Source organism: Notechis scutatus, chromosome 4, assembly GCF_049901735.1.
Source record: "Notechis scutatus isolate UNSWTSFEM ecotype Mainland chromosome 4, rNotScu1.2, whole genome shotgun sequence".
In the NCBI taxonomy this organism is placed as follows: Eukaryota; Metazoa; Chordata; class Lepidosauria; order Squamata; family Elapidae; genus Notechis; species Notechis scutatus.
In genome coordinates this window covers 115,206,069-115,222,757 of record NC_142012.1, presented here as the reverse complement: position 1 = coordinate 115,222,757, position 16,689 = coordinate 115,206,069, and the positions used below count along the sequence as shown (strand labels likewise).

The 16,689-nt window shown below is 35.8% G+C and overlaps 1 protein-coding gene across 5 annotated transcripts in view; it reads left to right on the top strand.

The window, feature by feature from the left end:
* The window catches only part of ATRNL1 (attractin like 1), a 530,678-nt gene that overhangs the window by 70,617 nt on the left and 443,372 nt on the right, over positions 1–16,689 (top strand). For all 5 annotated transcript variants that reach the window (XM_087964472.1, XM_087964473.1, XM_087964474.1 and 2 more), the window contains exons 8-9: positions 1,178–1,433; positions 14,727–14,910. In XM_087964472.1, coding sequence (XP_087820598.1) covers positions 1,178–1,433; positions 14,727–14,910 — 440 coding nt within the window. The remainder of the gene's footprint in view (positions 1–1,177; positions 1,434–14,726; positions 14,911–16,689) is intronic.

The following is a 16,689-nucleotide window of genomic DNA, read 5'->3' as shown; positions in this document are numbered from 1 at the left end:
GTGATCCCCTTTTTAGATCTTCTGACAAGCAAAGCCAGATTTACTTAACAGTCATGTTACTAACTTAACAGCTGCAATGATTCACTTAGGAATTGTGGCAAGAAAAATTGTAAAATGGGGCAAAATTCACTTAAAAATGTTTTACTTAGCAGCAAAAATGTTGGCCTCAATTGTGATCGTACCTGTTTACTGCCCCAGGCTGCCACACAACTGCATTGTTTTCAAAGTCTAGAACAGCAAAAGGAGAAAAAAAAAACAAAAAAAAAAAACACCCCTGCACAGATCATTAAGGGATGCGGCAAAAGTAGTAAATGGTCCTAACTAAAGTTATTTTAGCCTGAAGTTATTTTTCACCACTTTGTAACTTTGTAATTCAACTGAAGGAATAGTTGGTAAGCAACCGCTACCTCTTCCTTTATATGTTACTACTGTTGGCATTATAGAGATTGAACAGAAGTAGATGTCAGGACATGACTTTAAAAGAGTAATGGGAACATTTTAGAGTGCCTTGTAGAGAACATCCATTTATGGTGGTACCAAACTTATTTTTACTAAATTTACTAAATTTACTAAATTTACTATTTACTAAAATATTTTGCAATGATTGTAATATGCATTGAGCAGGGGTGCAACTCAACCGGTGTAACAACCGGTTCGGTGAGCACGTGCTTTTCTGGAACTGAACAATAGTTGAAACTCAGCGAGGTAAGGCTGGGAAAAAAGGCTAGGAAAAAAGTAGAATGTTGAGATGTGGTATTATGCAGCTGCAGTAATATTACAATATTTGCAGAACCAATAATCTACTCTAAAATTCAGACATACCAATTGCTAGAAAGTATTTACAATGGTAACTGCATCAAGGTTCATTTGTAATTTATGGTTATATGCCATAAATTTTGAAAAAGTTTTTAAAAAGCAGTTAAATTTGTCACTGCTCATTGGTCAATATATAGCTTGTCTTTAGTATAGTAAATTCTTGCTGAAAAAAGGAAGGTTCCCCCTCCCCAATTCAAAGAAATAAGATCCTGTAGTATAAGAATGTAGTATAAACTAATATTATATGCCCATGTTATTTCCAATGTGGAAAGAATGATACTACAGCTCAACATTTATAATTGTGCATTTTTTATTTTTATCTGAAGTTTAACTAACGATCATTTCCCCTTCTTTAAAATAGGATGACATTTACATGTATGGAGGCAAAATTGAAACAAATACCGGTAATGTCACTGATGAATTATGGATTTTCAACATACCAAGTCAGACCTGGAGCCTTCGAATTCCGGCAGTGCTTGTTCATGGCCAGCAATATGCAGTCGAAGGTCACTCAGCACACATAGTGGAACTTGACAGTAGGGATGTTATCATGCTTGTGATTTTTGGTTACTCTGTAATATATGGCTATTCAAGCAGCATTCAAGAGTATTATATCAGTAAGTTACCTTTTCATTTTTTGAATTGCTTTATTAAAACTTCAGGATGTGAACTGAGACAAGGGAGAATAAGAGATAAACTGTACTTATACTTACCACCTGATATTTTTTTAATCTATCACAGACGGACATCATTCAGTTTGGATATTCTAGTATGGGAAATATAGTAATGAGGGTAATCAGCATATAATTTTAATAAATAAATACTAATGTATGGATGAGTTTGACTTCTATTCACTTCTAGATCATAGCACAAAGTTGCATATTTTATACATTTTTAAACAATTACACATAACTAATTGTGATATAGATTGAAATGTTAATTTTAGAAATTACATGAAAAGGATATATTTGATGTAAAATGAAGTAGCTTTTCACAAAGTAGCTTAGAATTAACCTCTGTGAATAATATATAAGCAGGCACTTTAAGAAGACAATTTTGGAAAAAAATCCCTCTCAGAATTAAACCCTCTCAGCCTTAAAAGTAAATACTATGCAAGTCATGGAAAATCCTCCATTCAATCTATTTTTGGAAAGATATGCTTAATACGACTGATATTAGCATACTTGATCCCATCTCCTTAACTTTCAAATAAATTATTCAGTTTTCATCCTTTATTTTAATATCATTTAAAGTGATTTTTGAAGATATAAATTGTGCTTTTATGAATAATTAATAACATACAATTTTGAACTCTGCAGTTTCACAACAATCCAGCAGGATGCACTACTGTTCCAATTTTGCTCACTTCTGAGCTTAAAAAAAAATATCAGTAATTTACTGGGTATTTTTTCTAGACAACATTTTTTAGTTGTAACAATACTGAAGTGCATTCTTCTGTATTATATAATGCATACACAAAGAATTGTATTTCTTTATAAAGTTTTGTGCTATTTATCATTTTTTAAAGTTGTGCATAGGACACTTTCAAATCTAATTGATAGCTGCAGTATTTATCCCAATGAGATATACGTGATTCATTTTTAAGTAAGCAGGAATATGACAGAAGCCAGTATCAATCACTATAATTTAAACTTCCATTACTATATTTTTATAACAATGAAATGGACTAAATACTAGTAATTGTCTATTCATTAGCTGTATTTTCTTTTCTATTCCCAGTCATTGCCAAATGCTGTAGTGTCCTAATTTCAGAAATAAGAATAAGGAACAACAATAAATGCATTCTGCAGTTTGTAATTTATTTATTTATTTATTTATTTATTTATTTATTTATTTATTTATTTATTTGATTTGCCAATTGTTTACAAGATAATAAGTATAAGTGTATACATAGTTGTGAATACATGAAATGGGTACATATAAGAAAAATAAAAGAATAAGAGAAACAATAGGACAGGGACGGTAGGCACGTTGGTGCGCTTATGCACGCCCCCTACAGACCTCTTAGGAAAGGGGTGAGGTCAATAGTAGACAGTCTAAGGTTAAAGTTTTTGGGGTTTGGGGAAGAAACTACAGAGTCGGGTAGAGTATTCCAGACATTGACCACTCTATTGCTGAAGTCGTATTTCCTGCAATCAAGTTTGGTGCGGTTTACTTTGAGTTTGTATCTATTGTGTGCTCTTGTGTTGTTATGGTTGAAGCTGAAGTATTCACTGACAGGTAGGACATTGCAATGTATGATTTTATATACCATGCTTAAGTCAGACCGAAGGCGGCGTAATTCAAGGTTTTCTAGTTCTAGAATTTCAAGTCTGGTGGCATAAGGTATTCTACAATGAGTAGAGGAGTGGAGAACTCTTCTTGTGAAATATTTCTGGACTTTCTCAATTGTGCTAATATCAGATATGTAATGTGGGTTCCAGACTGATGAACTGTATTCGAGTATTGGTCTAGCAAATGTTTTGTATGCTCTGGTTAGTAGTGTGATATTACCAGAGAAAAAGCTACGTAGGATTAGGTTAACAACTCTTAATGCCTTTTTGGCTATGTAGTTGCAGTGGGCTCTAGCACTTAGATCATTAGAGGTGAGTATTCCAAGGTCCTTTACAGAGCTTGGGTCATCAACAAGTTCTTGACTATTCAGCTTGTATTTTATTTTCTGATTTTTTTTGCCAATATGTAAGACAGAGCATTTATTTGTTGAGATTTGAAGTTGCCATTTGTTTGACCATTCTGATACATAGTCAAGATCTTTTTGTAGGGTAGCAATATTGTCTGTGGTATTGAACAGCTTTACATCATCAGCGAAGAGAACGCAATTGCTCTTAATATGATCACAGAGGTCGTTTATGTAGAGTATGAAGAGAGTTGGTCCTAGAACACTGCCTTGGGGGACACCACTATTGACAGGTACTGAATTTGATAGGACGCTTCCGATTTTGACCATTTGTTGTCTGTTTGACAGGAATGCTTCTATCCAGTTATTCAGTTGTCCAGAGATACCATAGGATTTTATTTTTAGGAGTAGTTTGTCGTGTACCACTGAATCAAAGGCTTTACAGAAGTCTATGTAGATTGCGTCTATTGCTTTGCCCTGGTCGAGTTGTGTCGTCCATATGTTTTTGCAGTGTAAGAGTTGTAGATTACAGGATAGTTTTTTTCTGAAACCAAATTGTTTATTGGAGAGTAGGTTATTTGTCTCTAAGTGGAGGATGATGGATTGGTTAATAATTGATTCCATGACTTTACAGGTGACGCAGCATAAGGAGATTGGCCTGTAATTTTCAACTAGGCTTGGGTCTCCCTTTTTGAAGATGGGGATGACTGTGGCTTGTGACCATAGGTTAGGCAAGGAGCTGGTCCTGAAAGATATTTCAAAGATTAAGCTGAGTCAAAAATAAATAAATAAATAAATAAATAATAAATAGGATCTAACAAAGTAAATTATTGGAAAAAAGCAACATCAGAAGATTTCTGATAAAACAGACCAGAGTTTCATATAATTGAGTCTCTTGCTTCCCCCAGTGGCCAAATTAAATGTCTTTGGAGTGTTCATAAACATACCATGATAAGTTTCTTCTACTGTTGTTCTTCTAGCATCTGTTATTCACCTGGGTATTATCTCTGAATATGAAAATTCACTTTGTCCATCAAGAATAACATCTGTGATATGTATTTATCATGCTTTTAAGAGACAAGCTGCATATTAGGTTAAAGACATAGACTGCAGCCATGAATCTCCATCTTTTTCTGGTTTGCGTATGTGAGAAAATAAATAAAATTGTGATATTTGCACCGAGATGCTTACCTGTGCAAAGAGATTATGCCTTCTCAGCTGTAGTTTTAAGATAATTCCCCTATCTCCAATTTATGGAACTGGGAAAAAAATGTTTCTAGTCATGCCCAATTGTGGTGAATTGGGGAAATGATTGATTATACTGTAGCTGGTAAAGGAAGCCTTAATATTGTGGAAATAACAACTGATTTCTTACTTGTTAAAAGAAAAAAACACCACAATAACTTCTTGCTGCACTTTTAATGTAATACACAGATGCGGCAACACACAGCTTCTTTTTATTTTCTTTTTATAGGTCTTATAGCCTATCCAAATATGAATACTAAAACTCATAGCATTATTTGCAGTGATTTTCAAGTGTAGTATAAGCCCTTAGTAGTATTTCTGAGATAAATTTTGCTGTGTTTGTTAAATGATAAATTGTATTATTAAGGTGAAAATATGATGCACAAAGTCTATTGTTAATACTAGTGAGATGTACAATTTTCAATAATGCTAATATTAGATACATATTTTTGGGAGTACAAGTCTAACATTCCCACTGGAATTCTGTACTTGAAAAAGTCAAGAACAAATATTGGACCAATTAATTCTTCCATGCCAGGGAGAGTTGAACTCAAAGGCTGAAGATATACAGTTTTTAATGTGCTAGTACTTAATTTTATTACCTCTCTGTTATTCATTAATGCAATCTGGCTTTTTTTCAGGCTTTAGGGTGAGCTTGGAAAAAAATATTTATCAAAACTACTAATTAAAGATAATATAGCGCTTAAAACAATAGGATCTTTTCAAACTTATACAGAAACCTAAGAAAAGTTGGACTGCTTTAATGAATAGTAGAGAGGTCTTCATTTACATACAACGTGAAGTGCTTCTTCTGAAGACCATGCATAGTTCTAACTTGCATTGATAAATACTGAGAAAATAAGAACATTGTGAAAATCATGCCACAAGTAACTTGTTACTGTGGTACTATAGTGTTCATTAATAGTTAACATTGCTAAAATTATATTGCAAAGTGTAGTGTCCTTGGAGGAATTCCAAGCAGCATTATATGGAAGATTCATAGTTGGCTAAATTAGCTTCTGCTTCATTTAATAACAGAAATGAAAATGTCATTGTCTACTGAATAGTTTATTACTGGGACTAAAGTTGAAATCTAGGATTTCGCTTTTTAACTTCCTTTAAAATATTATAGAATATATGTATTAGTAAACAATTTGTAAAATAGATTCTACTCCAAAGCACATTTTAATAAAATTCAGTTCATGGCTTTAAAGTATTAGTAGTGGCAAAAAAAATTGCATAGTTATCAGTTATTATTATTCAGGATTAACGTCAACTGTGTATATTTCTTTACAATGATAATAGATTGCCAGCATCAAATATTAATCACACTAATATAGGAAAGTAGAGTTTTATGAGAATTGTGGCTAGGAGCTCTTTTATTACCAGTGCCATTGGATCTTTTTGTAAGCATTCATTTGTTTTACAAAGATTTAGTTTACAGAATCTTGTCTCTACTTCGTAGTTTATTTTTTGAGGTTGATCATTTTTATGTTTCATTTTATTTCTGTAGTTTTATTCCATTAAGGTTTAATGCATTTTGTGCTTTGTTTTCCTGAATTCCTGTACAGGATTTATCTCTAGACCTACAGCAGTTAAATGATTTTAAACTTTAAAATTCCAGATGGTGACTTAGTACAAACTGAGTTTTGGAATGAAGCAACATAGAAAGCAGATTGGAAAACTCTAAATAGTAATAGATATTGTTTCTGTATGACAGTTTGATCCTGTTAAGAAAATGAAAATCTTTGAACAGGAATCATGCTCTTATTTTTAAATCCCACTATTTATTGTGTTACAGTTTTGAACTGGAAGTTTTACCACTTATCTTAATAGTATAACTTTTTATGTTTTCTTTCATAAAATTATTTGAGTTTTGTGCTGCGTTAATTGCACTTGATAGTTGAGACTTTCCCAAGTTAAATAGAACAAAGAATTAGAATAAAGAATTGAGTAAAGAACACTTGTACGAATAAAAAAAAAGTATCCCCATGCAACATTCATTCATGGCACTGTGTATCTCTCAATAGACGACTATACACAGATTTTCCTATAGAGCCAGATTTTCTTTCTAGAAGATCATGAGTGGTGGGACTTGCCTCCAGTGATTAGATATTCCATAAGTAGAAAACACCAAAGAGTATATATACTTAGATATGGCTTCCTGCCAGATGTACCAATGAGTAGAGATTCTTATTAGGCTTTTGTTTTTGTTACATAGATCCTAAACTATATAAGGCTAAAGCACTCTGAATTGCAAGTTGTAATCAAAATAATAAACTAAATAAAATGACATGATACTTAACAGGCCTGATCCATGGGCACACAAATAATCCTATTTGTACCAACAAATTATATTTCATGGTGTTAAGGAGCTGGCAGATGTGATTTATCATAATCTTTGGGAAATCCTAGAGTATAGGGAAGAGCCATAAAATTGAAGAAGAGCTAATTTTTTTGGTCTTTAAGAAAACAGGAGAAAAGTGGACTCAGTCAGCTACAGACCAATGAGATTGGCATAATTATCTGGGAAAGTCCTAGAAAGGCAGAAAGAATCTTAGATTTCCTGGTAGACAAATAACAGAGTTGGAAAATCAGCCAACAGGGTGCTACATATTTTAAAAACATCATTGATATATTTGGCTGTATCGATAGAAATATATTTATGAGATCATGGAAGGTGATAGTTGTGTTATGCTATACCAGTCAGACTACTCTTCAAATTTTTGTCACTATTTTACAAGAAAGGGTTCTGGAAAGATCGGAAACAAGACTACAGAGATAGTGAGAGACTTGGAGACAAAGTCCTATGAATAATGGTTAAAGGAACTGGGGTTGGTTAGTTTAAAGAAGACTAAGCTAGGAGAGAGTTAGCAGTCCCCAATATTTGAAGGCAGTGACAGGAAAATGGTTAGATAAAAAATGATGAATGGGAGCTTTGCAGAGAGAGATTTAGATTTGAAATCAAGAGTAATTTCCTGTCTGTAAGAGCTATTAAACAGTGGAACAATCTACCTCTTAGAGTCATGAGTTCGCCTTCATTGGAACATCAAGTAAAGTTAGACAGTCATTTATATAGATTGTCTTTGGATTCCTATACTGGGCAATGACTTGGATAGTAAACCTCCAAATCCCTTCCTCTGGTTTTGTAAAAGCCCTTGGCTTCAATAGTGGCCTTAATCTTCTTATTACCCTGATTTTCAAACACCAATTATTCAGGTAAAGCAAGATCCATGTACTTTAAACAGATTTAATTCAACAGGACAAAACAATATACACAATAACACAATTACCACTTTGATTTATATACCCTACAAGGATGAAACTGAAGAAGAGTTGTGGAGTATATTGCAAAAATAAATTAAACTTAAGCATCCTTACATTTCTCTAATTTATTTTTTATTTGAGGCATTTTGGTAAAGTTTCCATGAGAACCATATTGCTTTCATAAGGGAATGATGAGGACAGTGTTTGTTTAAAGCCAATACTTTTTTAAAAATCTAAAGAAGCTCTTGATGTTTAGAGCAAACACCACAACAGTTACTAATTGAAACAAGTAGGTACGGTTGAAATTGTTTTTCAAAATTTTCTAAAGATACTAAAACACCGTGTTTTTCTTCTGCTAAAGAAAAGTAATAATATTCTCTGTATTTTCCCAAGACTCACACTGAGACTCTTAAACAATGTATGTAGTCTTACTAAACCAAAGGAAAATAAATTTCCTTGTGGATTTGTCCAGAAACACTTTATGGTGCAAGTTAATAAAAATATCCATATAGTTCTCCTACCGAGAACTTCTGAAATTCATAGATGGCCCATGAATGCCATTGTTTTCACAATAGTCAGAAAAGGTGAAAGAAAGCTCATTTGCTTTAGCATGATAGCCAAAGGTACTTGACACTTGAAGAAGAAGTAAACACATTTTTGAAGTGTATATTTAATTTAGCTGAAAAAGTGAGCAGTGCCTTGAGTCTTTAGTCTGATTGAAAAATAAATTAGCTTATTAATTTGTCATTAAGACACAAAATGTCAATGATCATTGTTTATTGCACAAAACAAAAATAGAGGACAACAGTGATAATAAAGATGGATTGTATGTTTGATATTTCTTAACACAGATTCCTTAACTTGTTTACATAGAAGTGAATCTGGAAAAGTTTTAATATTAGTTTATTTTTCTAATTATAAAGAGCACATAAACTTAGTAAATCAGGGGTGTCAAACTCAATTTCATTGAGGGCCACATCAGGGCTGTGGTTGACCACTGGGGGCTGGGAGATAAGGTGGGTATGGCCAGCTTGATGCCACTCCCCAAACTGCTGGCATGTTTCCTCTTCGCATTGAGTAGACCGGGCCAAAGCTAGGCTGGCGTAATTGGGTAAACTGGAATGAAGCTTCACAGGCGTGATCTTTCCTCTCTGCATTGGTAGACCTGGCTGAAGCTTCGCTGGCCTGATCTTTCCTCTCTGCATTGGGTAGACTGGGCCAAAGTGACGCGAGTAGACTAGGCTGAAGAGACGTGGGTAGACCGGGACAGCTCCGCAAGCCAACCACATCCAACCAACCAAGCCTTGAGTTTGACATCTCTGTACTAAATGAACATTTTAAGACATGATAAAATTTCTAATTTTTCTTGTTTCAAAAGCTATTCTGGCTGATTTGGAAAGGGGATTAGGCCATAACCAAAGAAATGTGACTTATGCATACATATCATGACATGCATTTCTTTGTAATGACACCTTGTCTATCCAGATTCACTCACAGTTTTGTTCCATATATTATCAATCTTGTGAACTCTCAAGTTTCCTCTTTTTACTATATACTCAAAATGCAGAGTGAGTTACATACACACACACATACATATGGATGGATGAATATATATACACATATACATATAAATATGCATATACCGTATTTGCCGGCGTATAAGACGACTGGGCGTATAAGACGACCCCCCAACATTTCCACTCAAAATATAGAGTTTGTTATATACTCGCCGTATAAGACTACCCCCTCTTCCACACACCTTCCACTTTTGCACTTTTTTTTTTTTGACGCACTTTTCTGCTTTGGACAATTTTGAAATGAGCTAATCCAATTTTGAACCAAGAATATGCAAATAGCTATGGAGTTTAGAAATGAGTTTTAAAAATATTTTTCATTGCTTACCATTAAGCATAAAATATGTTGTAAATAAAATGAGAACACAGGAAACGTTCTCTTCTCAATACAGCTGATCTCTCTCTCTCTCTCTCTCTCTCTCTCTCTCTCTCTCTCTCTCTCTCTCTCTCTCTCACACACACACACACACACACACACACCAAAAACCCGGACACTGAAAATGCCTTCTCTTTAATCAAGAAACAAGGAATTCCTTAGAATCTTTTTTTTTCCCCAAGTGGCCCTCTTTAAAAAAAAAAAATGGAGGTAACACTTTCATTCAAAAAGTCTTCCAGTATCTGGAGTCGCTCAGACATATTGAAGTGAGGCAGGAGAGTAAGTGAAATTTGAAATGATCCAGCTACCGTTTTCTTCCCCTCCCGCCCGAAGGCCATTATCTCCACGTCAAACGAACGAGGGGAGGCAAAGAAGCCAAACACGCTAAAAGGATCTCTTTATTTTCCTACACAAGGTCACACCTACTTTTCCGCATTCAAAGGACAACCTCTCCTCACCACCACCACACACACACACACACACACACCCCAATACCCGCAAACAATGTTCTGGGCATTAATCACCATTGCTACATTAACCTGGTAAATTTATACCCTGCCTCCCCCAGTGTTGCTTTGACGGCAAGATTTCACACAGCGGGGCGCTCGCTCGCTCTCTTCTCCGCTCTCCCACCGTTCGCACATGTTGGAAGCACCGTAAAACCTGATAACCCACCCGGGGGCTCCCCCATCCTTAACCTACAGCCGCCCGCATGCAAAACCTGCGTGCAAAAAGAAAAAAAAGAAAAAGAAAAGTACGCCACACGTGAGGATCTTCGAATCCTCTCCTCCCCACACCGCTAAGGAAGGAAGAGGGGGAAAGGTTGCGCAGCGCGTGGCGAGTGACACCCGCCACACACACACACACACACACACACCGCTCCCCCCCCAGCCTCCCTCCCGGCTGCAACTCAAGCTCGAAGTGGGAGTCGGAGTCCTCCCGGCGTATAAGACGACCCCCCCCACTTGGAGGCATGTTTTTCAGGGCAAAAAAGTCGTCTTATACGCCGGCAAATACGGTACATATACATATACATATACATATACATATACATATACATACATACATACATACATACATACATACATACATATATACACACACACATACACAAAAAGATAGATAGATGTGTGTGTGTGTGTGTGTGTGTGTGTGTGTGTGTATGTATGGTATTCAGCTTTGTTCGGGTATTTTCCCACGTCGTCATAGTTGTGCTTTTAAAGTTGTAGCAACGTTTCGGCAGAATCTCATCTGCCATCATCAGGCTTCTGTATTGTGTTCGTCTGTGAGTCAGACTTTCACAGCCGTTTCAGTTTTAAATTTCAGTTTTAAAGCCTACTGCTGTGCCAGAATGTTTTTTTCTTCCTCCTGATTGGTTGGGAGTCTTGATCTGTGTTTATTGGTCCTGGAATTTGCTGTGTTCTGCTTGATTGGTGTTTCTAATATCTTCTGATTGTTTTGTGGCTTTTTTGTCTTGATTGGCTGGCAACATTGTGTTCCTGTATTGGAGGCTTTTAGTGCAGCTTGGCTCCGAGTAAATGGACGGCTATCATTTGTTAGGAAGCTAGGTTTCATCTGGGTGCCTGGTTGGGGTGTGTTTGAGCTGGAGGTATCAGGGAGATCTGTTTGTGCCCAGGTGTTTGCCTGGCTTGTGGTGTGGAGATTTTTTTGTTTGAGAGTGCAGGCTTCCAGATAATTGACATTCTGGTGGAGTCATCTCTTCTATTCATGCTTTCAATTCTTTTTTCAATCTCTATGGCTTCTCTGATAATTCTGTAGCTGGGGTTTTCTATGGTGGCTAGGGTTTTGGTGCCATTGAAGTCGATGCTATGACCTGTGGCTTTCATGTGTTGGACTAGTGAAATCCAGCCTAACTAAATTAAATACAGATGAAGCTGACAGAATAAGACACCAAGTCACTAACATCCTTTGCACAAGCAAACCACCCAAAAGCAACTTGCACAAAAAGGAACTAAAAGCCCTGCAAGCATTAAGGAATGATAGCAGCATAATGATACTTCCAGCAGATAAAGGTACTGCCACGGTAGTAATGAATAGAAAAAACTACGAAATAAAATTGACAGACCTACTCCAAGACTCCACATACAAACTCATAAACACGGACCCAACCACATATCTGGAAAAATAACCAAGAAAAAAATTATAACCAGCCACATGAGCAAAGAGATCCAACAGACGATCATCCCAAGAGAAAAATCTTCCAGATGCCCCAAACTATATGGCCTCCCAAAAATACACAAAGAAGGCATACTTCTCCGACCCATAGTCAGCTCCAGAGGAGCACCACTACAAAACCTAGCCAAATACCCAGCAAAGCAGCTACAGCCCCATGTGTACAAAACTCATACAACCTCTTGGAAATGATCAAAGATCTACACATGGAACAAGAAGATCTGCTTGTAAGTTTTGACGTGGTTTCACTATTCACTCAAGTCCCGAGAAAAGAAACTCTCGAAATCATCAAAAATAAATACCAACCACCCAAACACCTCATGGAACTAACAGAACACTGCTTAACCAACACATATTTCATATACAAAGGACAAAGATACAAGCAAATTGAAGGAGCCCCTATGGGATCACCACTGTCACCCTCATTGCAAACCTGTTCATGGAAGAATCTGAATCCAGAGCTCTAGCCAATGCCACCCAGAAACCCAAACTATGGTTAAGATACATCGATGACACATTTGTTATTTGGCCCCATGGAAAAGAAAACCTAAACAATTTCCTAACACACCTAAACAGCACACACCCCAAAATCAAATTCACCATGGAAATGGAAACAAACGAACAACTACCATTCCTAGATGTACTAATCTACAAAAAAAAAGATGGCACACTAGGACACACCATATACCAGAAGAAAACACACACCAACCGCTACCTCAACGCCCAATCCCACCACCACCAGCACAGATAAACTTCGTGGCCAAAACACTAACTGCCAGAACCAAACGTCTGACAGACAAGACACACATAAAGACTGAATTATGCACCCTGACTAAAGTACTGACAGCCAACGGCTTCCACAACAGCAAAATCACTGGCTTGATCCACAAAAACACACTGAGACATAATGGAGACCTAGAAGATGAACAGACCTATGGAACAGCTGTCCTGCCCTACATAAGAGGTACTACAGACAAAATCAGCAAGATACTACACAGGCATCACATCAAGACTGCCTTCAAAACAGACAGAAAAATAGCAGCCATTCCAAGAAACCCCAAAGATAAAATTGACCTGGAAAACCAAGGCACATATGAAGTCCCCTGTGCATCATGCCCGGACACATACATTGGACAGACCAATAGAAGAATAAGCACCCGGTTAGATAAACACAAAAATACAGTAAAAAAGCTGGAACACACTTCCTCACTAGTCCAACACATGAAAGCCACAGGTCATAGCATCGACTTCAATGGCACCAAAACCCTAGCCACCATAGAAAACCCCAGCTACAGAATTATCAGAGAAGCCATAGAGATTGAAAAAAGAATTGAAAGCATGAATAGAAGAGATGACTCCACCAGAATGTCAATTATCTGGAAGCCTGCACTCTCAAACAAAAAAATCTCCACGCCACAAGCCAGGCAAACACCTGGGCAGAAACAGACTCCCCCGATACCTCCAGCTCAAACACATTCCAACCAGGCACCCAGATGAAACCTAGCTTCCTAACAAATGATAGCCGTCCATTTACTCAGAGCCAAGCCGCACTAAAAGCCTCCAATACAGGAACACAATGTTGCCAGCCAATCAAGACAAAAAAGCCACAAAACAATCAGAAGATATTAGAAACACCAATCAAGCAGAACACAGCAAATTCCAGGACCAATAAACACAGATCAAGACTCCCAACCAATCAGGAGGAAGAAAAAACCATTCTGGCACAGCAGTAGGCTAGCCCCAAATTTAAAACTGAAACGGCTGTGAAAGTCTGACTCACAGACGAACACAATACAGAAGCCTGATGATGGCAGATGAGATTCTGCTGAAACGTTGCTACAATTTTAAAAGCACAACTATGATGACGTGGGAAAATACCCGAACAAAGCTGAATACCATACACACACACACACACACACACACACACACACACGCACACACACATACATGTATGTAATGTGTATATGTGTTTTATGTTTGTGTATGGATAGATATATAACTTTCTTTTGAAAGCAAGCAACAAAATTTCATTTTTAATGTGTGCCCGTGTGCTCATAGTAAAAAAATGAAAAAAGTTATCTCCATCTCCATCCCATCCCATCCCATCCCATCCCATTCAGGATGCCTTACATTGTTTGGATTTTGTCTACTGGCTCACCCTCAAATTCTATGAAAACCTGGCTTGGTCAAAGTGCCTAAACATTTTGTCAGGATTATATTAGCTTTTCTCCATGAAATTTATTGAAACATTCCAACAGTAAAATATGTATTGGTTGTTAATTTGGTAATAGATATCAGTGATATATTATTAATCATATTAATTATTATATATAATTTTAATATGAGTATGCATTTTGAATTGATTGAATTTTTAGAACATCATATTAAGGAGATATTTTTAAGACAATGTTCATATTCTGTTGATAACTTGATATTGTATATACTTTTGTATATCAACTTTCAACAAGTTAGGCTTAACTTTGGGAATGAAATATAAATAATAACATATAAAATGGATTTCTAGCTTTTTACGAATGTTGATTATAATATAGGAATTAGTAAATTAGGAATAAATTTATATTACAGTTTCATTAATTATTGTTCTTTTATATCTTAGGATCAAATTCTTGGCTTGTACCAGAAACAAAAGGTGCAATAGTACAAGGTGGATATGGCCATACCAGTGTCTATGATGATACAACAAAGTCTGTATATGTTCATGGAGGCTACAAAGCATTGCCCAGTAATAAATATGGATTAGTTGATGATCTTTACAAATATGAAGTTAATACTAGAACATGGTAAAATTATGTTCTTTTTTATATATGTATGTATATGTGTCCGTGTTTGTGTGTGTGCATTTATAGTATATGTATAAATATTCTCATACATTTTGTTAACTGATTGAATATTATATGAGTGCTTAAGTTTGATACCGAAATGTGAAATTTACCTTTACTCAATAAAACAAAACAGTACCATTGACTCAACCTTTCATCCTTCTGGGGTCAGTAAAATAAGGACCCAGATTGTTGGGGAGCAATATGCTGACTCTATAAATCTCTTAGAGAGGGCTGTAGAGCATTAAGAAGTGGTATATAAGTCTTAAGTGCTATTGATATTCTACAACTAGGATTAAACTTGTTTTCTTTTCTGACATAATAGTTGATATTGCTAAATATTTTGAATTTTGTTAAACATCAACTCTCATATTCTCAATGTTATCACACTGTCCAGAGGATCAGATATTTCAGATATATGTATTAATAGTAACAACATCATTCTACAGTATGGAACTTAACTCCCCCCGATCTCTTGGACAGAATTGTGAGAAATATCAGTTCACATGGGGTAGATACAGAGGAGTGTAGAAAACAGTGAACAGGGAATCATCTTCGATCAATTTAACGTTAAGAGTTAAGATTAATTTAACATTAAGAGTTGTTAACCTAATCTTATGTAGCTTTTTCTCTGGTAATATTACACTAATAGCTAGAGCATACAAAACATTTGCTAGACCAATACTCAAATACAGCTCATCAGTCTGGAACCCACATTACGTATCTGATATTAACACAGTTGAGAAAGTCCAGAAATATTTCACAAGAGTTCTCCACTCCTCTACTCATTGCAGAATACCTTATGCCATCAGACTCGAAATTCTAGACCTAGAAAATCTAGAACTATGCAGCCTTCGGTCTGATCTAAGTATAGTATATAAAATCATACATTGCAATGTCCTACCTGTCAATGAATACTTCAGCTTCAACCATAACAACACAAGAGCAAACAATAGATACAAACTCAAGGTTAATTGCACCAAACTTGATTGCAGGAAATACGATTTCAGCAACAGAGTAGTCAATGTCTGGAATACTCTACCTGACTCTGTGGTTTCTTCCCCAAACCCCAAAAACTTTAACCTTAGACTGTCTACTATTGACCTCACCCCTTTCCTAAGAGGTCTGTAGGGGGCATGCATAAGTGTACCAATGTGCCTACCGTCCCTGTCCTATTGTTTCTTTTCCGCCCCTTATATATCCATGTATTCATAACTATGTTTTTACTTATACCTATTATCTTGTAAGCAATTGACAAATAAATAAATAAATAAATAAATAAATAAATAAATAAATAAAATTTGATCAAGAACTTTTTACTAAAATCTCAGACTTCATGTATAATGTATAAACCAAATTAAAATAGAACATGGATTATCTGATTTACTATAATTTCAAAATTGTAATTCATCTGGATTTGCATGATACTACTATCAGAAAGTAAGCTATAAAAGGCTTTTTTGTACTGTTATAACTGGAGGTCATGGGATTAGGAACAATATTCCTTAACAGATTTTAGAATAGGCATTATTTTACAACTGCATTGGAAAACAGCATAGGCAGAAAAGATCCACTGGCAATTGTGGTTTTTGGGCCTTAAGCTCCTCTATATGTTCGCTCAGGGTTGATATTAGAAAAGTTATCAAATATCACCATCCAAATTTATGTTTATGCATTCAGATGTGTAAAAATTGCTTGAAAGAGTCCTTAAAATTATAGAGAAAATATTGGATCTGCAAA